The 24917-nt window shown below is 50.0% G+C and overlaps 1 protein-coding gene across 3 annotated transcripts; it reads left to right on the forward strand.

The window, feature by feature from the left end:
• On the forward strand, positions 1-24173 carry LOC125746287 (protein FAM222A-like). 3 transcript variants are annotated; one of them, XM_049020092.1, is made up of 3 exons: positions 1-1065; positions 15874-16014; positions 22071-24173. In XM_049020092.1, the coding sequence occupies exons 2-3, from the start codon at positions 15918-15920 to the stop codon at positions 23402-23404; spliced, it is 1431 nt and encodes a 476-aa protein (XP_048876049.1). In that variant the 5' UTR covers positions 1-1065; positions 15874-15917; the 3' UTR covers positions 23405-24173. The 3 variants fall into 3 exon arrangements, with proteins under 3 accessions (XP_048876049.1, XP_048876048.1, XP_048876050.1); XM_049020091.1 differs by having other exon boundaries at positions 1-974; XM_049020093.1 differs by having other exon boundaries at positions 1-297.
• The last annotated feature ends 744 nt before the right edge of the window (positions 24174-24917 follow it).

A 24917-nucleotide genomic window follows, 5' to 3' on the forward strand; every position in this document is an offset into this window, starting at 1 on the left:
ACAGTTCCTGCAGTTCAGCGCAGGGGGACGGATCGGTTGTGGAGGAGTGGGACTGCGTGCAGCGGCCGAAGCCTTCACCTGACCGAATCGCCCTTAGTAAATACGGAAGACGGTGCACCCTTCTCTGCAGACAACTGACCGGTGCTTCGCCGGCGCGGGACCTGCGGACACGGCATCCCGAGCTTAACCGAAGGACGGGAATGATTTGCGAGCAGACGAATGGAACTCGGTGGAGGGGACCCCCGTTTCAGCCGTCGGGTTTTACCGCATCGTAACGCACTCCCGCGGCTTCTGCGTGTAAGTCTGCGGGCGATCGGGGCATCGCCTCCTGGTCTCCCCGGAGATCGGGGCCGGCGAGTCTCCCCGCCTCTCTGTGGATGAGCGGAGCGCCGAGCGCGTCCAGCGCATCTATAAACGCGTGTGCGCGCACAACCCGAGTTCACTGCGTTTGGAGGAAAACCGAGGGGAAAAGGCGCTGATGTGACATTGAACCTGGGCTCCGATTGTGAAAATGCACACAGGAGGACGGAGGGGGAGATATTTGGTTTCAAGTAACAAAAATCTGATCATTTTGATACTTTGTTAAGTGGAGGTCCGGTGCTGAGGCAACAGCTGCACGGATTTTCACGGGTTTCCGTAAGGGGATGATGAACCGAGCTGCTTTATTTTTTCTTCTTAATTTGTACTAAGACACGACTTTGACCGAGGAGCCGGCTAAGTCCGTCGGGGTAGCGGCCAGCGGAGACCAGGATGAAAAATGTGCGTTCGCCAGCAAATTGATTCGGGAGATGTGCAGCCCGAATCGTGCCGCCTCGGCTAGTCCAGAAGGTACCCAAACAGCCCGGTCACAGTTGCAGGACTTCAGGATTAATCATGAAACCACGGTTTTGTGCCCGATTCCTACCGATGTGAGGGAGATTGACCAGGGCACTGTTCTCTATGGATCTCTGACTTGCAACACCCAACGATTAATGGTAAATAATGACTCGAGTTTGGAGCGGATATTTTTTTCTTGACACCGTTACAAGCAAAGAACGGGCACACCATATGGTGTTTATTAATGAGGTTTGTTCCTTTATAAATAAGGGTTATTCTTTGTTTTTTTTTTTTGTTTTTTTGCGGTAACAACTTGCTGTCAAAACCTTTTAATTGCCTGGTATGGGAAGCTGGGGACTGTGCCGGGAAGTACAACTTGTCTTTGAAGTCAGATGACCTTTGCAAGCCATCAGCCAAATTGGTTTCATGGAATGTGTGTGTGTGTAATGAGCTGGAGGAAAATCAAGGTGTCTCAGTCTGAAATGGCTTCAGGAACTGATCTGAAGTGCCGCTCTACTTTAATTTCAGAGCCCGGTCTGGACGGGTAATAATTTCAGTTTCCAGCGAGGAAGCCGGCGTTCAGCAGCTGATCCTCGGGATATAAAAGATTATAGGGCTCTCTTTTGTACAAACCCAGCGTGCTTTACATGTGGGGAGTGGGGAAATTTCCCCGGCGCCTCTTTCCTTCTAACTAATACCATCTTTGGCCGTGTTTTATATATTTTTTTTGCGTTGTCATTTTTAGTATGTTACTTTATAAACGGATAATCTAATTCGCTAGATTAAAAATAAGCAATGGACGTTGTCCTTATTTTTGACACTTTTATGTGATATTTACTGCGCCGGTGCGGGTGTCTTGAGACCATTTACGAGGTTGCCTGTGGGACTCGTGTGGGAGAGGAGAAAATGTGCAGTGGTGAATTTGGTATTTCTGTTCTGTATCAGTGAAATAATGCGTAAATGGCATAAATATGTCCTGCTGGGAACCCCGATCAGCCTGTCAAATTTCTCCCGTTTCATAAACTGTTATTTAGTTGCTTGACGGATCCCTCAATAGTCGAGTACTGGTCCAGTGACAGCGATAGTCTGAATTAAAGCAAATACTGAATACGATACGGCCGCAGTTACAGTTTCGGCTTTTAACTGAATACGTTTCTCTAAAGCCGAATCTCTACACTGACTGACGAATCTTAACAATTATAAAGTTTTGCATGACGGAAGTAGGTGCAGAATTAAGACATTTTGCTCCTATTCGATTTAAGATAGACGATCAATATTTGATGTATTTTGCGAAGTGATGTTTTAAAGATGTGTCTGTGTTAGACAAATTCCAACCAAAATTGCGGAAGGGCTTCTTAGAAATGACCGTTTTAAATATCAATTTACACAATCTGACTGTCTTTGGTTATTGATTTACCAATATGTAACTTTCACTGGGATTCACCGAAGCCATCCTGGGGGACTGACGTTTGTACTGTGATGCTGAAATGGGGTTAATCGAGGAAAGTAGGGTCTGGTTTCATTTTTTTTTCCAGGGCATCCCTCAAGTGAGTCTCTGGTTTTAGGTGGTGAGATCTGGGTGTCTTCTGATCCGCGGTTGACAGAGGAGATGACGGTCTGTGTCATGTGCAGCCTCCTGCCCCGTCACTCTTGGCTTTGCTGCTGCAGGGTGTTCGGTTGCTGGGTTTCAGATAAGCCCACAAAGGTGCCCCAGGGTTGCGGCACGATGGAGCAAACGAGAGCCTCTCAGCGGTAATTGGCCAGCCTATTTCTGTCCCTCGTCCTTTGTTAAGAAAAAGTACCTCTAATAATGGACGGAAAGTGTCCAATCTTCTCCGTCTTCCCCCCATTCGGACACGCTGGTGAGGTCTCTCGCCACGGGAACGTGCCACACAGCTGGACCTGTGTCAGAGGCTGTTACGACTGGGAGGGACAGTTTGTAACTGTGTCTCCTCTGTTATGATGACATAATGAGCTGTAGGTGTATCTGTCACACTGGTTACAGGATAAAGGACTGGTAAGGCACCATCATGAGATTTTCCCTTAGCGCTCTTTTCTGACCATAAGTGTTGATTAACATCCCAAAGATTCACCTGCTAGGAGAGGAATCCCCAGTTATGACCCGTGTAAACTGGACCCCCGTAGGCTGTGTGGCTAGTTTGTTTCAACCCTGATGTTTCCAAGGCAACCTTAATATGTAGGTCATCGAATTACACCTATTGGGTCCCTTTCTCTCTCTCGCTCTCAGATCTCGACTCCTGATGCCTCAGAGTGCAAATTTCAAAATAAACACTCTTCCAGGCTTGCCATGCAAATCAGTACCCCCCTGCCCCCCCCCAGTAAGACTATTACTCCCACTGTCACCCTGTTCTGCAAAATTCACAAATTTTTCAGCTTCAGTCTCATGTCAAAATGATGTTTGGCTTAACAGTGTCAAGATGACGGGCCACATAGCATCAGTGGCATGGCCATGATGGCACTGACACAGGTCCATTATCGGCACATTAACTCACAGACTGCTGAGATCTGAGCCGCCTGACCAAATGTTTTCAGTGGAGCTCTGCTTTTCACTCCTGTGCATGGTGCTGAGGCGTCCTGGGGGAAACACTGTGGTTCATTGCAAATGTAAACAAATGGTTCTGTTATTTGTATGTAAGAGGAAGACAGAATTGCTGTACTGCCTGTAGTAATCGCTGCAGGAAGATAGCCAGAGCAGGAAAACTACATCTGAGCCTCAAACTGTGTGTCAGTACTGCCAGACCCAGGGGCCCCTAACTGCGTCAGTAATGTCAGACCCAGGGGCCTCTAACTGTGCGTCAGTACTGCCAGTTCCAGGGGCCCCTAACTCTGTGTCAGTACTGCCAGACCCTGGGGCCCCTAACTGTGCGTCAGTAGTGTCAGACCCAGGGGCCTCTAACTGTACATCAGTACTGACACAGATCCAGGGGCCCCTAACTCTGTGTCACTACTGCCAAACCCGTGGGCCCCTAACTGTGCGTCAGTATTGTCAGACCCAGGGGCCTCTAACTGTGCGTCAGTTCTGCCAGACCCTGGGGCCCCTAACTGTGTGTCAGTAGTGTCAGACACAGAGACCTCTAACTGTGCGTCAGTACTGCCAGATCCAGGGGCCCCTAACTGCGTCAGTACTGCCAGTACAAGGTTTGTACTTTCAATCTGAGGAAATATGGGTAGATAGTACTCACTGACCCTGTGTCCCTGAATACCCTGAAGCGGTTACAGAAAATGGATGGATGGTTGGATGGATGGGTAGAACTCACTGAACACTATTTCTTTTTATGAAGTACAGAGTCCTTTCTTTTCTTGGCTGATATTAACAGGCTGGTTTTTTCTTTGTTTTTAAAGCACCTCAAAAATGAGTCTGTATAAAATCACAAATCGATCTTAAATGACCCGGCAGTGGTTTCATACATGGCGTGATTGTGGTAGACTGACTGTCATGGTGATCCTCTGTCCCCCAAACAGTTGCTTGATGACAGGTCCATGTGTGCCCCCCCCCCCAGCCGCGCAGTACGCTGTTCACAGGCACCTGTTATCAGACTGAACCTCCCACAGCAGAAGGGGCTGAGATGAAGCTCTGCATCTGAAAGACCACAGTGTTCTCCCTTCCAGATGAATATGACAGACCCCAGACCACATTACCTCCTGCTAGGAGTTTTGAGCCCCTGGAAAAAATGTCACCTTGGGCCCCCGGTTACATTATTAAAATGTTCGTATTCAAGGACTCCTGTAAAGGGCTCGGCTCCCAGAATCTGCCTGGGTATCCACATCCCTACTGTGCCTCTGCATCATTCCCGGTGTCTCAGTTCTCCTTTGTGCGGAGTTCACTTTAAATTCAATTTTTGTTGATGTCAGGCAGAGAGCATCTTGTGGAGCAGTGAGGTTAACACACTTCTGGCACAGAGCCCTGGACCTGAGCCTGATCTTGGGAAGCTCAGAAAGATGAGGTGGACATGCCGTTCACCCCGGCGAGGTTCGCGAGGACTCAACGGCCCCCGTGAAGCCTTCAGGGCCTTAAGCATCATTTGGGTGATCGTCACCTTTGATCTTTTGGGGCCTTAGCCTGCCCCTCCTGGCATCTGCTTTGGGGATGTAGCTGTAAGTATTTCTTGATCTTCTCAAGGACTTCCAGTTTCTGGTAACACCATTTTGAGCACCAGGGTTATACTGGGCTGAGATAGCATAGTCCCAGCCTATGCTCCATCACTCTCCGCCGATTCCTTTATCCGAAGCTAGTTGAGTAGCTGAGGGACTCTCTGTTTACGTTAATAAACATTTCCCTGAATTAGTAGAAAGTTTAATAGCAGCGTGTCTTGCTCTGAGGTTTCAGCTTGTGGCCCCAAAACATGTGCTTTAAACATTAGTCCTGAACTATTTAAATTATAGACCTTGTGATTTGGACATATGTTTTTCTGGTATCACTCGTCACAACACGCTGGGTGTTGGCAGCTCCCAGGAAAGCCTGGGAGACACAAAATGCATCCTCTCCTAAAAGCTCTGCTTAAGATCTGCAGGTGAGGTAACTGGCATAGATTCCAGAAATATTTTAGGATTTATTCTGGTGTAGCTTTTTAATTTGGGATGAGATGCCTGATAATTCCGGTCTAATTATATGTCAGTACAAATTGCCTCTGCTTCTGAGCATCTGGTCCTGAGCTGCACGCGTCCGCATCTCTGAACTCTAGCCGTCATGAAACCCGAAGGCAGGTCATCCTGAGCGCTGGCTCGGTCTCCACGTTTGGACCGGCCGCAGTGTCTCCTGCCAGTCCACCGTAATAGGAGATCTGGAAAAAACGACTCGACCCAGCCAGTGATACTCGCTGTGCGCCTTCTGCCTCTGCTACCCAATTATTCAAGGAGACGCTGGAGTCTAAAGACCAGGAGAAGTCTGGGCGTGAGGGACTATTGATTTCCGTCCATCAGGCTGTATAGTTTTCATTCTTTTCTTCCCCCCTCTGCCTCTCCACCCCTGCCCCCGCCCCAATCCATATGGTGTTGTCTGAGGAATTGGGAGGACGGTTTTGAGAATGAAAGCGGGAGATCGAACTGTGAGCGGCGATTCCAAGGGTATTGAGCTGACCCGGGGGCCGTGCTAAGGGGCTGTTAGGACATTGAGCGTATCCTCAACATCATCTTCCCAGGAGTTACAGTTTTTAATAGCTATTACGCTCACCGTTGATTTATGACACTCCCTGGACTTTTAATTAGAATAATGAGGTTTTGACAAAAAAAAAAAACCAAAAGAACCTGATGACCATAAAATTAGCTGGCATGTTGATTACGGGACGTGTTGGCGGGCCGTCAGGTTCCAGTTCAGAACTGGGTTGGGAGGGGAGCTTTATGCTCCGATCCAGATGGAGCCCGGCACACTGCTGGCTGCCTTCTAAAAGCCGTGGTGAATTAGCCCGCGCCACGTTGATGGACTGTGTGCCATGATAGTAATAGTGCTGAAATTGCTGCTGGGCAAACCTGCTGAATGCAGTGTTTTGTGACATTTTCTGTGTGAAAATAATAATAATGACAATGATGATGCCAGGCTTGTGCTGGGTCGGCTGAAATCCGGACGTCTGATAGTTTGTCCTCTGTCTCGTGCTGTCAGGGTGCTTCCCAGACTGATCCTGCCTGATTTTGGAAAAAGCCATTTTTAAAAATTGCCCTTCAGCCCCAGCTGTGCGTTCCTTCTGGGCAGAAATTTAATTTCTGAACTTTCTTCCATATTTCTGAAGCCTTTCCTCTCCCCCCGACATCTGATCGGCTTCTGCCGGCCTGGACTGGCTCCTTGGCTTTAAGCGACGCTGAGAAGCAGGTTCTTTTTGGGGCGGGCGGTTCGAGGGGTGTTTGTATGAATACGGAACACCCCCCATATCTCTTCATAACCCAGGTGCCTCTAGCTGGAAGCCGCTGCCTATTTTATCTCCCGTTTATTATTTTGCGTCACTGGGTCCTGAATTCCTGCAATATCATGCCCCCCGGTTCTGCCGCCTCTGCACGCCGACGTGCCTCTCTGGGGAGCTGTGGGCGCCAGCGTGCAAACCCCCTCACACCCCCCACACCCCCCCCGTCCTCACACACACACACACGCATGCACTCATCCCCTCCCTCCTTCTTTCCATTTTCTGTCATTCCTCGCCTCTCGTCAGCTTTGAACACCCACACCTCCTTCTCTTGTACACTCCCACTCCCCCCCCATTTCATCCTCCCGTTGCTCTCATTCTTTTCCATTTCTCTCTCTTCTTTCGTCTCCATCTCTTCCATGTCCCTGCACCCCCCCCCCCCCCCCTTCAGGCTGCTTTATTGCTTCCCGAATGGCTCCACTAAAAGCCGCCCCCCCCACTCTCCCGTGTGCTGGAGGGGAAACAACTCAATTTATCCATCCTGGTTTTGTGTGGAGTATGAGCCCTGTCACTCCCCTTATCTTTCTGTTTGTGAAGTGAGTGTGGAGAGAGAGAGAGAGAGAGAGAGAGAGAGAGTGTGAGTGTGGGGGGAGGGGGGAAGATGGGTGTGAGTGAATGGATAGATGACCGGCGCACTCTGCTGTGCTCTTAGGGGTGGGTCACAGTTCAGATGCCCAGTAATCAGTCTTTATCTCTGAAACATGTCATGTGTAATTATGACCTGGCTGCCATCTTTCTGAAATCTGCCTAATGGCTCTTTTCATTTAATTTCTGTGGGGGCTCGGGGGGGGTGGGGGGGGGGGCAGGGAGGGGATTTTGTGTCCAGTTCATTCTTGTGGTTTGTGCACACGGTGATGACTGATCAAGCGTGTGCAAAGCCTCTTTCTGCATTTGCAGTACAGGGGATTAGCCCAGGGGGGGGGGGGCGGGGGGGTGGTTGTGACATGAAAAAGGTCTGGGGCTTTGGGGTGAGCAGTTGTGTTTGGTGCATCTGTGTCTGTGCTACAGATATTTTCATTAGTCATTTCAGGCCCTAAAGGTTAATTAAGATGAGTTGCCATTTGGTCAGAGTGTTTTTTTTTGTGCTGGGAGGGGTGGGACCTCAAAGTGCCCCCCCCCACTCAGATATGCTGCTCTGTTGCTGTTCTGAACACCTGGATTTTGATGCGCATCGAAGCATGAAGCGTGTGTTTAATTATGGCCTCGACGACAGTTCTTTGTGCGACCGGCGATTGGAAAACTCAGCTTCACCCACGTGTCTCTTCTGCCGACGGCAGAAACAGCCTCGTTAGATGCAACGTTTCTGCTTTTTTTTTGTCGCTCGGTAGATAAACCCCCTTTGAATTTGAAACGAAATAACGCTGGATTTAGGAGTGGCCCTATGTAGGATTATTCATTTATTTTCCTCCCAATCTGCTGAGTGCTTTAGGAAACCCCACTTATTACATTTTGCTTTAAAATTCAGTTCTGATATCAGAAAGGGTGCCGGTTAGCATCCTAGTGAGGAGATTGTCAGCTTTGGGCTTTTCTACCCTCCATGGAAAATGTTCCTCTGAGGTCAGGGTGGAGAGGTAGCTCCGTGTGTGATCCCGGGTTCGAGGCACACCCTGAGAGCTGGTCTGCAAATGCCATCTTCTTGCTGATTAGGCTGCTGTTCTTTGGTTCCGGTTATGTGGCTTACGGAGAGTCTTCTTTAAAAATCGCTTTTAGCATGTGATTGGCTGACCAGGAACTCCCCCCTCCTCACAGACTCTGCATCGTCGACCCCGTTTCCAGAAATGGATGGCGATGTAAGGGGCAGGTTATTAAATACCCTTATTCTCGGTGTCATGGTCGCTAATCTCCGCTAATAAATGGGAGCCTAAAACCCAGGGAAGGGAAAAATGGGGCAGTTTGTCTTCACTGCAGAGGGAAAACAAATCCCACCGAAAATGCTTAGCGCTGGAAATCCAATCCGCCGTGAGAGTCAGACGTTGGCCGCGTCCTGCCTGCAGTGCGCTTGTAGTGCCGGACAGCACGCAAGCCCGGGGGAGGGGCAGGGTGATTGTTGGAGCCTGAAGTGAACCGAGGGGGCATTTATGGTGCAAGAGGGACAGGCGTTTATGCTGAGGACATGTTTGGGAGGCTGTACGCTAGCTGCTGCGTGGTTTGATGTCAGCCTACAGTGTGTGTGGAGCACCGACAGCAGGCACTATCAGTACCTCTGATCGATTTCAATATTAAAAGTTCCTTAAGTTTTCTAATGCGTTGACTGTCCATTTATACAAAGGCTTTTGCCGTCGCACTGTCTGCAGTACAAATCAGCATGTTAATCTCCAGGCTGTTCATCCTCACCTTCCTCACATGGTGATGTAATGCAGCCTGCCTTCTAACTCAGTTTCACATCCCTTTTTGCGCTGTGGTCGTTGTCCCCTCCTCCGCGCCCTCAGCCCCCCCCCCCCCCCCCAGAGCCTGCTGCCCTGACGGACCGCTTTCGATTAACATTCACATCCTGATCCCTAGTTATTAAATTGACAATAACTTTCGTTAGTTGTTTCAGATAATGTCTCAAGGCCTTGGAAGGGGGGGGGGGGGTGTAATATCTTAGGGAAAATATAAACATATACACTCAACAAAGTTTGAAATAACTCATACCCTAATCATTCCAGTTAATTATTAATGTTTAAGCACTCATTTTGTGTGTCATGATGCAGTGGAGTGCCACTCATTACCTCACTCCTCAGGGTTTGTTGTGAGATCTTGCGCCTGATTGGCTCCCGTAGCCCAGCAGTGGTACCCTATCAGCGAGAGTCTTCGCCTTCTTCCTCGAACCCGCAAACATTGCCTTAGATTTAGACATTATGGATGCTGCAAGAATTCGGCTTTATTTCTTTATTTCTTTCTCACCAGGGATGTTGGGGTGAGGTGATATGAGTGACATTATCGCGGGAGAGCGGGTTATGCTTTTAGCATGAATCCCCCGGAGCGCGTTGAGGCGCGGTCGTGGCCTGGAGAGCATAGCCCTGGCTCCACAGAGTGTTAAATTAGGTGTGCTGGCCTTTTGTAGGAAGCCAGAGAGAGGAGGCCAAAGGTCAGGCCCTTTCCGCTGCTACCAGAGCAGATCTGTGTGCAGAGCCTGTGCGGTTTAGCTTTCATAATAAAATCTCAGCTTCCAGGTTTTAGATACTTTAGCTTTCAGTTTGTTGGTCTTTAATGCTCCTGTAAGGCATGATAATGGTGCACTTTTGTTAGGGTTGATTTTAAGCTCATGTAATTATTTGGCAATCACATTAATGCATTATAAGCGTTTGCGTTTTTCATTAATTATTGAATGAAGGATTCATTTTTAATGCCATTTGTGTGGACTTGGTTTCTGCAGCTGAAGCATTATGGGAAAGAAATCAACATATTGATAAGATGTGAGTCTGCTGACCTTTGTTTTTGTGAAGCGGCTTTTCGCTTTCGTACTTCCTGTTGAAGCCTCGAGTGATGTGTGAGGTTGAACTGGTCTTTTCGTCCTAAGGACCTGGAAACTGAGCTGAGGTCTGAGATTATCCGCTCATGTCATCAAGAAGGCAGCAAGGTCACCAGACAATCAGGCAGAGGTCTCCGCTCCCCGGATGTGTGGCTGTGGAGGTGTTGAAAGCCGGATTTGCTCATGTCAGACTTGGGATGGATTTAACAGAACCCGCAGGTTCCCTCCCAGGTGAAACGCAGGCGGTCGTTAGCTGAGATAACATCAGACGATGCAAATATCTGTCATGACTTTAGCGCGTATCAAATTAAATCAGCGTTTCCTGACAGGTAAACAAATATTGGGGGCCGACAATCCAAATGGATTCATGCTTTTTTTGACGTAATTTCCAAAGAAGATGAAAGACTCCTTTTCAGTGAGGAGAATCTTTGAACTGCATATATATGGTATATATATATATCTATCGCTGTTGTTATTGAATCACACACTGGGATAAATTGGCTTTTTGTCCAATAGAATCGCAGCGTGCGTCTGCAGCGATGCCTCCTCGTTTGGGCCCCTCGCCAGCACATGTCTGCTACGACCCGGGCTTCTCTCGTGCTCTGCTCTAATACCAATTATGCAAAATATTAAAGATTTATAAACAGGCTGGGGCTCCCCCCTGCCCCCCCCATTAAATCCCAAAGTAATAGATTCCATTAAAAATGCATAAGAGCAGCTTTGCCGGGGAAATTGGAAGTCGGTGTCCGTCATACGCCATATCCTACCTCTGTGCCTCCCCCGGATCTGCTGTGGGGGAACGGATCGTGGTCACACAGGAGGGGGCGGGCCTTCGCGGCCCAGGGAACCGCAGTGTGGCTTGCCGGGTTACTGATGGATAAGCCACAGTGTTCCACTTTGTTGTCGGCATTGTTGCTGTGTATTACCCTGGAGCGTGGTGCTAGGCTTGCCCCACTGAATGCTGCGGATTTTGGATTCTGGGCCTGGCCTCGCAGTCTGGGTCCCTGCCAGGTTCTCCGCTCGTTGCCTGACCCTCCACCTCTCCGCTGTGCGCTCGTATCGTTTTTTTTTCTCAGCCTGTTCTGTTTCATCTTTTAAAATTGCCCTTCTGTTTCCTCCTCCGTATTTATATGCATAATATCTACGCTCAGTTGTGTAACTGGAAGGCCGGAGATCCTGGGAACGTCGGGCCATGGATGTTCGAACACTAGCCCGTGCGTGTGTGGGATCGGAACCCTACGCCACCCGGAGCTTCAGAGAGCAGGCTTCAAGCAGAACGCGAAGTGAAACAAGCGCTTTCAGTCTGGGGCGTCCAGCTTTCAGAAGCCAGAAACTCAGGAGCTTTCCCAGAATCCCCTGTAACATGATGAGCTTGGTACCAGCTCTGAGATGGAGCCCTCCCAGGCCTGAGATACATTCTGAGGGAAGCACTTAACCCACAAATGGTGCTGAGTAACAGGCTAATCTGCTTTCAGTTAATTTTGGACGCGCCCGTCAGCGTCTAATCAGGACACGCAAGGTAGTCCCACACTGCGCAGTGTCCCGAATGGCCCCCACCCCTCCCAGTGTCCTCCATATTAGAGTAGCCCTGTCTCCTGGATTGCATAGGACAGTGGTTAGTTAGAGCCTGGGGGGCAAGGGAGGAAGAGACGCTGTGTACCCCCAACACTAATGCTGCATTTATGCAAAAAAAAAAATTGGATTTCAAATTAACATTTGGTGATTACCCAAAGATCAGACTTGGGGTTATTGTGTGATGGGGGGGGGGGGTGATATTACACCCCGTCACTCTGTGTTAGTTGCGACGTGAGCGTGTGCGTTTGCGTTTTCATTACTGCTTTCATTCAGCGCTGCACAGCCAGTCTCTCTTCTGTCATTTGCATTTATACGCAAGCGTATTATAAGGAACGTAATCTCCCGTGCTGCTTCTGACAGACGGGGAGGACGACTCCATCTCCGCTAATTACCGAGGCCAGCTAGTGCTGCGTGTTGACGCACAGGGGACGGACCTCACCCTCCTCGTTACTTTTCCGCCACTGTGAATAGTGGCTTAATTTGCACAGAGGCCAGGGTTGCTTTGTGGTTTGCGAAACGGGGGCAGGTTTAACGTGACTGTAATATACAGCTTTTAGCCAGTGGCGTTTTAAAAGCAGACTGACTGCTGGTCGCTTACTGGCCTGTAGAGAATGATGGATCTGGGTTTTTCATTACTACTCTATCATAATCGTTTTCACGTCGGTATTGTTCACAGGAAGTGAACATGTCTAATCTAATCCTCGTTTTCTGCTCTGCCCTGTCCCAGGTCCATTTCTCTGCTTGGCCTTGAGTTTGGGTTCTTACTTTGTAAAGAAGATAAACATTTAAATATGCCTGTAATTGTCCTCTTTGGACATCGCAGTGCCTTGATCGATTATGCAAAATGATGGCTGTACAGGCAGTGATGGTAATAATATTGACCCAGTCCACATCCACTGTTAGGGGCGTACGGGACGTTTTAAGTGGGTTTCACCTTCATGTAACGCTTGCAGTGGCAGGAGGATTGCAGTTAGAATGAAGGAAAAAATGCAGCACTCAAGAAACGGAAGAAGGCAGATTAATGCTGATTAAAAAGCGCAGGGTCTGAGCGCCGCGTGGCCGTCTGGCGGGGGGTCGCCTTGCAGCTTTCGGGGGGAGCTGACAGACAAACACGGGAGGAGAATGGCCAGACAGCCCAGCCGTTCCTAAAATTAGACTCCTTTTAATCTGCCCCCCACCCCCGACTTCAAAAGACGAATTTGGGGGGTGGGGGGGGGGTTCATTTTTGCCCGTCAAAGCAGCCTTATCAAAAAGAAATCCTTGAAACAAAAGATCAATCCCAGCATGCACGGCTGTTATCTGTCCAGCGGTCCTGCACTGAAGCGTGTCACCAAAGCAGCATCGGCCCACCGGTGTCCCGGGAATCGACAGCGATTTAGTGTCCATTTTTCAGATCATTCAGAGATGCTTAGCCTGAGCGCCTGTGATGCTTTGGCCAAGGGCAGCGATATGGGGGCCTCATGTAGATACTAGAACTGCAGAGAGATTGAAATGTTCCGGGGTGGGGGGGGGTGGAGTGTAAATGAGTGTCTGGTGCGAGTCTGTGGGCTCGATTAAGCACATTATCTCTGTGATGTCGTGGGCCCTCCTGTCTCCGCCTGTCCCGAGTTCATTTTCTGTCATCTTCTTCCTTCTCTGAGTTTAATGCCTGTCAGCTTTCCCGCGGGCAGTGACCCCAGGTATCCGCCCAGAACGCGTCCAAACGTGGCTCTAATTTCCGAAACCCGCCGATAAGGTCTACAGGCGTCAGGCCTGAGTTTTCAGATTCACGCTTTCCCCCGTGCTCAGCAGTCCGTCTGATGGATACCGGCGCTGCCGTGCCATCCCTCCCCACCCCAACCGAACGGGATCAGCATATACTATAACGGCAGTAGGGGCAGAGGGGATGGTGAGCTTTCAGGGCACAGTAGATTACATCAGCAGATCATTAAAAGTAAACGTCTGCTGAAGTGGTTGCTGGCATTTTGGGGGCCTGAACTGATGACCGTGATTAAACGTGAAATGATTAATGTTAAACTGAGTTACTAAGCGTGTGGACCTGGCTGTTTAGGTGTCCTGTGCTGTGAGGAACATGGCTGGCAGTGTTGTTAACAGCACCTCAGTGGTTGAGATGTGAGCACAGAAATTCACTTTGATGGAAGGATGAAGAGAACTATTTTGTCCTTTAACAGACATCTGCCAATGTGAGTGCTCTCTCTCTCTCTCTCTCTCTTGCACGCACTCTCTCCGCTTTTTTGGTCTCACTGCCTTTCAAAAAAAGGGGAAAATTGATGAAAATTGGTTTTTCAAATGGAACAAAGGAGTGACTTTATAATGCACTTTATGTAGGGGAAAATGGAGAGTAATAAAAGAGTTTTCTCACCATTGTCTGCTCCTCCCGTCCTCGCTGGCGAGGAGCCTGCTTTTCCCCCCAAGCCCGGCTTTTTCTCGGCCCACTAAGAGAGGCGCCTCGGCGGGATTTGGGGCAGAATATTGTGCCCCGTGAGCCTGTTGATGGTGATGAGGCTGTTTCAGGGGGGCCCACTTTTGTGGATGCTTTCTGGAATCGGATGTCGTCCTGCCCTGGAGCTCACACATGTACCATTGATCGGATTATTAGGATCAGCATTCCTGTCCATTATGGGCTGCCCTTCAGCATATTTGTTTTTGAATTACATCATTTTAAAGATATAAGCATCCGATGGAGAACACAGCCAAGCACAGTCGAGTGAAGCATCATAATTATTAATTCTGCTTTTATTTTTAAAAATGTTAAATCCATACTCTGATTGGTGCTGGGACTGGCTGAAGAAAACAGGACCCGATACCAAGGTGGAGTAGCTTTAAGGGCAGCTGGCGGAAATCCGATTAGTCCGCTGTGCGTCACATCTGGGGATGGGGGTCAGTGACACCCACGCCTCCTCCCCAGACTGCTGAAAAGTGGGGGCGGGGGCTGAGAGACAGATGAGAACAGGAGGCGGGGGGGTGTGGATGTTAAAGTCCAGCTGGTGGTTTTGGGCTGTGAGGTTGTTGTGTGTGTGTGGGGTGGGGGTCTCGGATCACTATTTGATTATATTATTAATAGATGGCTTGCTGTTTACAGTTCTGTTTGTATTGTACATACTATGTGTAGCTGTTTCCATTGGTCTGCTCAAAGTTACAGTAAGCCCGGCAGTGCGGTTGCAGGCCTGTGTAGTTAAACACTTCCCTGTCTAATGTATCCCAACAAAAGCACTCTGATGCTGTACTAAGAAACAAGAGATTGGAAATTTCCTCAACACCATCTGGCAATATAGTGTCTGTTTCACTGTGTTTTATGAAATATATAGTTTATTGGGAACAGGTGGGAAAACTGTATATTTTATAGCGTGACACTGTGGGAGCATTAGTCTGGGGGTTAGGGCAGGTTTACTGGCAAGCGGAGGGACGTTTTATTTTCAGATGGTTAATCCAGTTTCATGCAAATCTTTGAGAGGCTTTGTTATGTAATTTCAGACGTAGCACACTTTGCTCAGTGTTTGCTGTTTCTGTTCTCCTCACACTCGTGTTTCTGCTCAGCGGGGGACTGGCTGCCCCCCCCCCCCCCCCCCCCCCCCCCATTGTCAGCTTTCCGCCTGCCCGCCTCTGCCAGAGGCCCCCCTACGAGGCGGCGCTGGGGAGGAAGGCGGCGAGATTTATAGCAAGGCATGCTGGGAGATTGATTAGTCCTGTCACCGGCCCTCGTGCACCATTGGCACTAACCACCCGGCACATGCAAACACACACACACCACACACACCACACACGCATGCTCATTCATCCCGGGCAGCCCACATTTTCCAGGGACTGACAGTGTGGTGCTATACCATACCCTCTCCCTGCCTGCAGCAGCTGAAACCTTCCCCCCTCCTCCCCAATCGATCATAACGAATTGGTGGTTCAGGAGGGAGAAAGCTGAGTACTGGGTGGATGTTTACCCTGTTTACGAGACCCTGCCCAGAGACAGATCAGGCAACCATTTAATGGACAGTCAAAAGGTGCCTTGGTACTTTATCCAGCATAAGTGTGACATCAGTCTGAGATGAGTTCACAAAAAGACGAAGGTTCGAGGGCGACATGATCACCAGATTAAATTCCTTGATCTCTTTGATCTGACAGATGCGACGGAGCGCCCCCTGGCTGTAGACCTCCACTGGTGCGACATGTTGGCCTGCTTGCAGAGGAGGCAGACCCCCGCGGAGCAGCGGCTGCCTTGCGGCAGTAGGAGCCTGGAGGCCCCACCCCCTGTCAGCAGGAAATGTAAGACCTCCTCTTTTTATCCCACCACCGACTGACGAAATGATTCCCTGTGGACGTCTTGGGACGCCCCCTGCAGTTGGGGACCGACGGCCTTCAGCATTCCGGCTTTCATGCCCTGGACTACAGGCAGATGGAGAGCCTGCTGAAACTCTGCCTGACTTGGGGAGGGGGGGGAATAAAAATGAGGAATGGAGCAATAATTGTAATAACTGGCTGAAAGACATTGTGCAAAGTGATAATCTTAAGGGTTACAGTTTTACTTGCTCCCCGGTTTTATATTTTTGGGGGCAGGTAGTGTCGGGATGTGGGAGGGGGGAGCAGATGCCAGACTGTGTCTGTCTTCTTGTGGGTGGGGGACTGGGGCGTGGGTATGCCATCCCCAGGAAAGACCATGGCAGGCGTTTAAGGGTGGGATGGAGAAAACAGCACCCAGACCATCAATGACAAAAGGGATTAACGTCCTTCCCCCCCCCATCCCGGTCAGGCAGCAGAAGACCTTGGGCTTGCATGGCGCACAATCGATTTTCATGTGAGAGGGCTTAGCTGGTGGAGATAGAGGGGCTCGGGGGGGGCTTTCTATTGTCATGGTGCACTCGATGATGGGGGGGTGTTTAAAAGCCATTGACTCGCTGCCCTGTGAAGTATTTCGGTGGATTAGCCACACAGATCCCCGTGAGGAGGAACGTGCCTTCTGATTACGGCCGGGCTCCTGTGACCTCAAACGCGGTCGGCCCCTCATGGTCAGATCTCACAGTGGCCGGGGGGGGGGGGGGGGGTGGGGTGCAGTACGTCTGTCAGCCTCCACACAGAGTGACGGTTTAAAATGAAGCCCAGGACAGACGTGCATGTTGGCCTGAGTGCCCCGGACAGCCATCCAGTGGATAAGTGGGAGGTAAATACAGGGTATTTCTGTTGGACTGCTGAGAGGCCACATTCAAATTTTTGGCCTGGTTTTCAAGTTTTTATTAAAAGCTTTTTTTGTTTTTAATTGAGTGTTGACTTTGAATCACCTTCCCTGCCCGCCTCTGAACGCACGGCAGGGTTCGGTCCTGCAGCGTTCTGCTTGGTTAGCATCGCCGGGACAGAAAGCTGTTTTTGGTGTCTATAAAAAAAAAAACGATTAATTTGATTCTGAGGCATATTTAGCAAACAAGTGGATGTTTTGATTAACTGTGACTCTCTGGCTACAGCTGCCTGTTGAGGAACAAATGCAAGTCGGGCCCAAGCCGTCCCTCTGTCTCGTATAGCCTTGCTGTAACAGATCGAAGCAGTTTCTGCTTTACAGCAGGCTTATGCTGCCCCCGTCCCTGCAATGTTTGTGCAGTTTTAAATATTAACTGGAATCACTGGAGGACTTGTTTCATAAACGCTGGAGCAAGGAGGCCTTGACTTGCCTCAGGCAGCCCGTGGGCACCTTCCCCTCTCCCTCCCCCACGTACCTGTTCCCCCCACCCAACTTACCCACAATGCACAGCATCACTCCTCGCTCCCCCCTGTGCCAGCTCCTTTTAAATGCCCTCGCTTCCAAGCCTCCTTGCTATTTCCCCCCCCCCACATCATCTGAATAAAGAACTGATCGATTGTTTTTATTTTGAATACCTCTCTCTCTCTTTTTAATGTCTGTTTATTTTCTGACCAGATGCCTTTAACCAGAGTTGCATAGGTTACAGTTTTGCTATTCCTGCACGTTTATACAGCTGGGTATTAACCCAGCCAGTTCCACTTGAGTATCAAGACTTTCCGAGCTCTTTCAGGACCCGTTAGAATATTTTTATAGCGAGACTTTTGACCACCCACGACCTCCCCAGGGAGAATGGACTGTACCAATCTACGTCAAATTGCAGCGTTTAAATGTGTCGTGTCTTTTTTAAAACATCTAGCTGTACACATGTTCACATGAATCATTCTAACCGTTACTTACGTGGCTTCCTCGCCGCCCCTGTGTAACCTGTGTTAGTTTGGCTTGCAGAAAGCTCTCAGGAATTATGGGTAGCCCCTGACTGGCAGGGACATCCCTGTCGCATAGTTATCAGCGAGGTAATGGATGAGAGCTGTGTTCTCTCGTCGCGGCCCTGAGCCGGGATACAGCCCAGAACCTATGAAAGCTTTTGGTTCCCATGATGCCGTGGGCCGCTGGATGCACCTCCACAAAGCATCCCGCAGTCGCTGAGCAGCTGTGTTGGGTCTTCCAAAACGTCAGTCCTCTTCTGTTTTTCGGCTGACCTCCGTCAGTCGAGATAACCCCCTTTTTTTATCTTCACGGGATGGCTGGGAACCTGGCTGGATGCAAGGGAAGCAGAACCAATGAGGGCCCCAAGGCAGGTTATGGGTTTTCTGCGTAGGACTGGCAGTAGCGGTGATTCCTGGTTTATATGACAGGGTGGGAAGGTCTCCCACGGGGACGGAGGCCTGCGGAGGCCGAGCCGGTCTTCCGCAGGAGATGAGTAGCGGATTTAGAAGATGCGAGGAATAGCCTGTGAGTCACCGCGTGCCTTTCAGACTCATTCTCCAAAGTGTGTAAGATCGTTATTTTAAGGCAGCTGTACCACTGAGTAAGTGCTGCATTTTTAATTTAGTAATGAATTAAGAAGATGGGTAATGGGACCAAAAGAGAGAGGAAATGAGTGACCATGGGCACTGGACAGAGGCCTCGTCGCTTCATCATCGCCCTCTGCATTGGGCAGCTCTCTACAAGCCCCGCCCCCCAACTGCCCTGTTCCAAATAGCGGTAACCTATTTGTTAACCCATTTGAAGATGGGGAGGGATTCCTTTTTACTCGTATCCTATCCAGTTTCACTCTTAGGGGTTAAAAAGAAATGGTTGAAGCTTTTTTTGAGGTGGTGGGGGCTCGTGGGAGTTTTACTGACACAAAAAAAGTTCTAAGGGCAGAAGGAAAAATAATTGACTCAGAAAGAGCCAATCAGATTGTAGAGGAGGTGGGTCTAAGCAACTAGGTGAGACCAGCCAATAAGATGTCGTGGTCCCACCTACAGTATTGTAGTTGTCTGGTAAAGCTGGTTTTCGGCAGGTAGGGCACACCACTATGACAGGTTACACCAGTAATGCCAGCATGATGTTTTCCGGTAATCCCCAACACATCAACTTTTTGGCCAGGGTGTCGCCAGGTGGGGTGTGCTGGTACTCTGGTCTTGTGTCAGGAGGCAGCAGTTCGGCATTGTTCGGGTTGGGTTATTGAGAGATAACCCTGATTTACAATCGCCGGGAGCGTGGGCTTGTGGGCTCAGCCGCCTGCTCCAGGTGGACTGCAGATGAACCAGTTGCAAGATGCTGCACCCTCAGATGTTTTGAGGCACCCAGTTTGGCCCTTCGATGTCGGGAGGGGGGGCCTTTAGGCATGACGTGCCATTGAATCCTCAGAAGTCTGATTCTATTTTTAAACGAGGCCAAGGGGCTCTCGTTTAGGCCGCTAATGAGAGATTAGCTTGACTAGTTGTGTAACAATGAGCCGGAAAATGGTCCTACTTCGCTCCGAGGGAGCCGAGGCCTGCCTCAGCATCCGGTAAGAAAACAGATTAGCCAGCTTTTCGTCGTGGGTAATCGCTCCGTGCCGTTTAAGGAGACCTTCCCAGCGGTCAGAGTTTCCTGTGTGACGCCTAATTAACATCCTTTCAAGGTCGCTAGCCGGCGTGGGAGCTCTGCTTGTTAAGTGACTGGCCGATTTGTGGGTTCCTTCGATCTTTTCCTGTCCTCCCTAATTAGCCGGCCTCTCTTTCTCCCCACTATCTGCTTGCTTGCTGACGTCCGCAGACGTGGGAACACAAACGTGTTTCGCCGGAGCCGTGCCAGCGACACGACACACTCATTATGATTGAGGGTTCGTTACCAGCTAATTAGGCCAGTGCTAATTGACTGTAGCCTATTGTCTCTGCGTCTCCCAGCCAGGGGATGGCTCAGGCTGCACAGAGGAGAGGCTTGCAGGGTGGTGGTGGGGGGGGATGTGGTGTCATTTATATCGCCATGGTGGGGGTTAAATTTATCCCTCGACTCTTATACGCCATGTGGCTTTTTAGCCAGAAGTGTGATCAAAGAAGTGTGTCTGTTGTTTTTTTTTTTGCTATCAGAGAACTTGGTTCACATCAGAAAGAGGCTAGGATTCAGAGCAAAGGAACAAGAGCATGCAGGCTTATGACGGACCTCCAGGAAGTTTGTCTGCATTAGGGTCTGCACGTAAATCTGAGAGGTATACCATAGTGCTCAGCCCCGATGAACCTGAGGGAAGACGTTTGTCACCGGAGGTCTGTGGAAGGCTGCTGGGATCTTGGCCCTGTGATAACGAAGGCTCCTGGGCCTCTTTATGAAGGCGGGAGTCTGCAGAAGATCGAGGCCTGAAGGGTGATCCTGATCACATGGGATGTAGAAAAGCAGCGTAGGGGGGGTTCCTTTCTCCCAAAGCCCATTAGATAGTTTTCCAAGTTAAAAATACCCTAAATGACTTTTTTTTTCTACTTTGGGTAACTAAGCCTTCTTCATCTGCCAAAGTACTCAGTGTAATATCTTCAGTCCCATCAGGGAGGAGATGATCCCACAGTGGCAGAAGCGATGGCTTCAGACGCTGGCGTCTGGGGTGGGGAATGGATGTGACCTCTGAGGTAATGAGCGGTGATAAAGCCATTGTGGAGGTTTCTCAGTGCCGGCAGGCTGACATTGAAGTTGTCCTTCATTACAGTCTCGTGATTATTGAACTTTAATTTTTAGTTGTTCTTTCTGGGCTTTTAGGTAGTTTTCAAAATTCACACAAGATATCGTGGTCAGAACGAGTCATGACTTATTATTGATAAATGTTACACTAATAAATACTCTGGATTAATATTTCATGATTAATGTCCCAATGTCTTTCAGGATATCTTTTTGTGTGTGTGTGTGTGTGAGAGAGAGAGAGAGAGAGAGAGAGAACAAGAGAGACAGACACACACAGACTAGCTTGCTTCTGGTTCTAGGCCTGGGGTGTGCACTCCCCAGTTGAGTATCAGATCCAGGTGGTCTATAGGTGTCCCCATTTCTATCCATGTGTCATACAGTGTGCAGTGAGGAGAGTGCACACTGCACACTGCATCCCTGTCTGCTTGGCCAGTGCCCATTTCTTGTCGTTTAGGGATTTAAAGGTCTGGTAGAGCCCCTCCCTGCCAAAGAATCACATGCACTGTTCATGTCTGCACCTCCTGAATTCTTCAGCATAATTCTGGCAGGTTTCCGGTCACTGTAGCATACAAAGTAAAAGTGTCAATTTAGAGTGTGTCGTTACTTCCTGTCACTTGATACATCACCTCGCGAACGCCCCCCCTCCCCCCCCCCCCATCTTTCCTTTGTTGCCGTGAGCTAAGCAGCCATGAAATTGCCTGAATGATGGTGCTCGAATCCAATCTCTGTGCACACCCACCCCTGCAGTCAGTGTCAGACCCCTGGGAGTTGATATGGGGGGGAAGAGGGGGGCCAAGTTCCAGCTCCATTAAATAAGGTCCAACTGGGCCTGGGCCTGTCGCAGCAGAATCAAGTTTTGTTCCTGCAGACCTACACTCTGCGGTTACCTGGGTGGTCCGGTGTAAGCCCAATGTAACCGTGACCTGTTTGGCTGTACCGCTAAATGACTGCTATAGTCCATTTCAAATTGCCATGGTAACATCTAAACAATTTTACGTTTGTTTTTTACTTTTCTTTTTTTCTTAGCAACATGCTAATGAATTAGAGGTTTCTGTAAATACTGGAGCCAAGCGAAGCAGAGTTTTCTTTTTTTCCTTTTTTTACAAATGAGTAAATGTCAGTGGTAACACCATTTATCTGCTTCTGAAAAAGAAAAAAGGGCTAGAAATTAATTTGATAATATGTCTGAAGGGTCTCCTTGGAAACAAGATTAGCATATGTAAGAGTAATCAAAGGAGAGAGTGTGAGCGAGAAAGAATGGAGGAGAGAGGAGGAGACCTGGGACTTTACTTTTTTGGTCTAGGGCCCAGTGGTGTTTCGATTGCTCTCAGGGACATGGGATCCAAACCCACAACCTGGGTAGCTGACCTCAGTGTGTGTCTCTGGTTCGTTTCAGGTGAGCAGGCTGCCCTGGCCAACTCGAGGAGGTATCCGAGCCCAGCAGAGCTGGACGCCTACGCCCAGAAGACCTCGGACAGCCCCCTGTCCATCAAGATCTACCCCGCCAACGTGCGGGTCCCACAGCACAAGCATCTCAGCCGGTCTGTCAATGGCTTCGACACCTCGGGCCTCCGTTACGGCTCCTACGCGCACTTCCACTCGGGGGGGTACCGGGGCCTGCTGGCCATCGCTAAGCCCAACCCCGCCCCTGCAGCCAAAGGCCTGCTCAAAAACCCGGAGGGCAGGCGGACTAAAGTCTCCCCGGTACAAGTGGCTGTGGCACCGTACCCGCTGCCCGGCAGTGCTGCCGCACTCCGCCACAGGCAGACAGGCTACCCGGCGGCGCCCCAGAAGCCGCTGGAGGTGCCTGTCGCCACAGTAACCGCCTCCGCCATGGCCGTCCCGGGGGGCCGAGGATTAGCTCCGCCCAGCCAGTCCGGTCTCCCTCCCATCCAGAACTTCATCTACCAGATCAACCAACACTGCCAGTCCCAGGCCCCAGGTCCTGGGGTGTCGGCGGCCAGAGGGGCGAGCGCCAGCCCCTCCCTGCAGATTGCTGCTGTGGCGGCTGTGGCTCGGCCCAGCGTCCCTCCGGTGGGCTTTGCCGTGGGTGAGGGTCCCCAGGACGGCCTGGCATTCACTGGGGCAGTGCTGCCCGCTCAGGGTGCGGAGATGGCAAAGGCTGGGGCTTATGTGGATGGTATCGATTACATCCTGTGGCAGCAGAAACAGCAGCAGCAGCAGGTGGCACTACGGATGTACAGCACAGGCAGTGGAGGGGGTGGGTCCATAAGCCGGTCCCCAAAAACGTGCATTCCTGGGGGTGGTACCCAAGGCTCTGTCAGGCCTTACCTGATTGGGGGTGGGGCTATCACTGGAGGTGGGTTGGACCGGCTAAGCTCCTCCCCTTTGAATTGCACCGCTATGCACGGGATCTCAGTGGGCCAGTACTTCCCGCCGCCCTGGAACAGCGTGCTGGCAACTCCTGACAGCGACTGCTACAATCCCCAGGAGCTACCAGGGGGTGGTGTGGGCGGAGCCCGGGAGCAGGCCCTGTCCCTCCACGCCCCTGCGGCCTGCAGCGGGGGTCCCTGCTGCTCCCTGCCCACCAAAGGCCTGTGCGTTGGTTCCACCCTCAGCAGCAGCCTTCAGTCGCTGGAGTTCCTGATCAGCGGCATCCGGCCGCCCTGCATCAAGGAGCAGATGCTGGGGAAAGGGTACGAGACTGTGGGCGTGCCCAGGCTGCTGGACCAGCAGCAGACACACATCCGGCTACCTGTCTACAGATGAGAACCGGGCTCTCTCTAGCCTGTATCTAGACTAAACGACAGGGTGGGAACCTTTAGTATGAGGAAACCTAGATCTGTGTGTGCCTGTATTAATGTGGGGGTGTTTCCAGGGGGTTCTGATGGAAACCGAGCTGTACTGGGAAGCTGGAGTATGTAGGGCAGGTGTAGAAAAGCCCTGATGATTTCTGATTGGTCTCTATGCTGTTCCCGCCAGTGTCCTGCAAAGGTAGTTTCTGTTCAGGTTTAGTATCTTTTTATTCTTTATTTTTAGTTGCTTTTTTTTTTTTTTGGATGTTAAAGGGCTTGACTGGAGGAGCTCAGCCAAGTCTGCTCCCAAAACTCCACAGAGGTGTTCTCTGTGACCCTGAGCTCTGGTCTGTGGGCTGTGTATAGAACAGGATGGAAAGCTGACCGGAGACGCAGGTATGGAGAACATGGCCCACCCACTCAGGACCGTGACCGTGGGAAGCAGACTGGAAGCAGATGGCCGGGCTGAACACTGCTCGTTTGAGAAAAGGCAAACTTGACGATTATTCACTCTACATCTGCTAGGCATACAGAATTCATTAGCTGCTAAAGGGGGAAGTATTTATTTGTCAGTGGTATGTTTATTTAATGTGATTTTTGTTTCTGTTCTGTATTTTCCGATAATTACTATTACTGTGTGGCTGATGGGGCCTTGAGGTTCGTAGCTATGGCGATTCGGTACGAATGGGTCACTACAGTAACAGTTGCCGAATACCAGTACAGGTTGTTTCGGAGGGTGCGGGAAAATACCATGAATTGAAAAAAATGTTCTATATTGAAGGTATTGCCTTTGCACCCCCTTATTTGATCCCTGAAAACCTCTTTTTATTGTCCTTCAATGAGTGCAAACAATAATTTTGAGAGCATAACAACTAATAAAATAAAAAAAAATAAAAAAACTCTTTCATTTGGTGATTTTGCTGCTGACCTGACTTTTAATGCCAGGAACTGGTACAAAAAAATCTTATAATGGTGTTTTGCATTGTGTGCCAGCAGGGGGCGTGGTGAGCAAGTGGCATATTTCTTTGCACTCAAACATGAATTTTCAAGGTTAAGAACGTTCCAGAAAAGGATGGCTCGGCTCTAGGACATATAGATCCCGTCTGGTTTGCAATGATTGTCCGCATCGATTGGAAATCCAGCACTTAGCTGCTGGATGTCGCTCAGGGCAGTGAACAGCCGTCCATCTTGCAGCTGTGGTTAGGTAATGATGGCACATGAGTGGCGAGGGACATGTCCCCGCATAAAGGGGAGACACTGTGATGAGGGACATGTCCCCGCATAAAGTGGAGACACTCTGATGAGGGACATGTCCCCGCATAAAGTGGAGACACTGTGATGAGGGACATGTCCCCGCATAAAGTGGAGACACTGTGATGAGGGACATGTCCCCGCATAAAGGGGAGACACTCTGATGAGGGACATGTCCCCGCATAAAGTGGAGACACTGTGATGAGGGACATGTACCCGCATAAAGTGGAGACACT

The sequence above is a fragment of the Brienomyrus brachyistius genome, chromosome 7 (genome assembly GCF_023856365.1).
Source record: "Brienomyrus brachyistius isolate T26 chromosome 7, BBRACH_0.4, whole genome shotgun sequence".
Lineage (NCBI taxonomy): Eukaryota > Metazoa > Chordata > Actinopteri > Osteoglossiformes > Mormyridae > Brienomyrus > Brienomyrus brachyistius.

Bases quoted from the DNA above. Each gene is read 5' to 3' on its own strand.
- LOC125746287 (XM_049020092.1), top strand. From the start codon at position 15,918: ATGTTGGCCTGCTTGCAGAGGAGGCAGACCCCCGCGGAGCAGCGGCTG. The intron at 16,015-22,070 runs GTAAGACCTCCT...GGTTCGTTTCAG, and splicing joins ACCCCCTGTCAGCAGGAAAT to GTGAGCAGGCTGCCCTGGCC.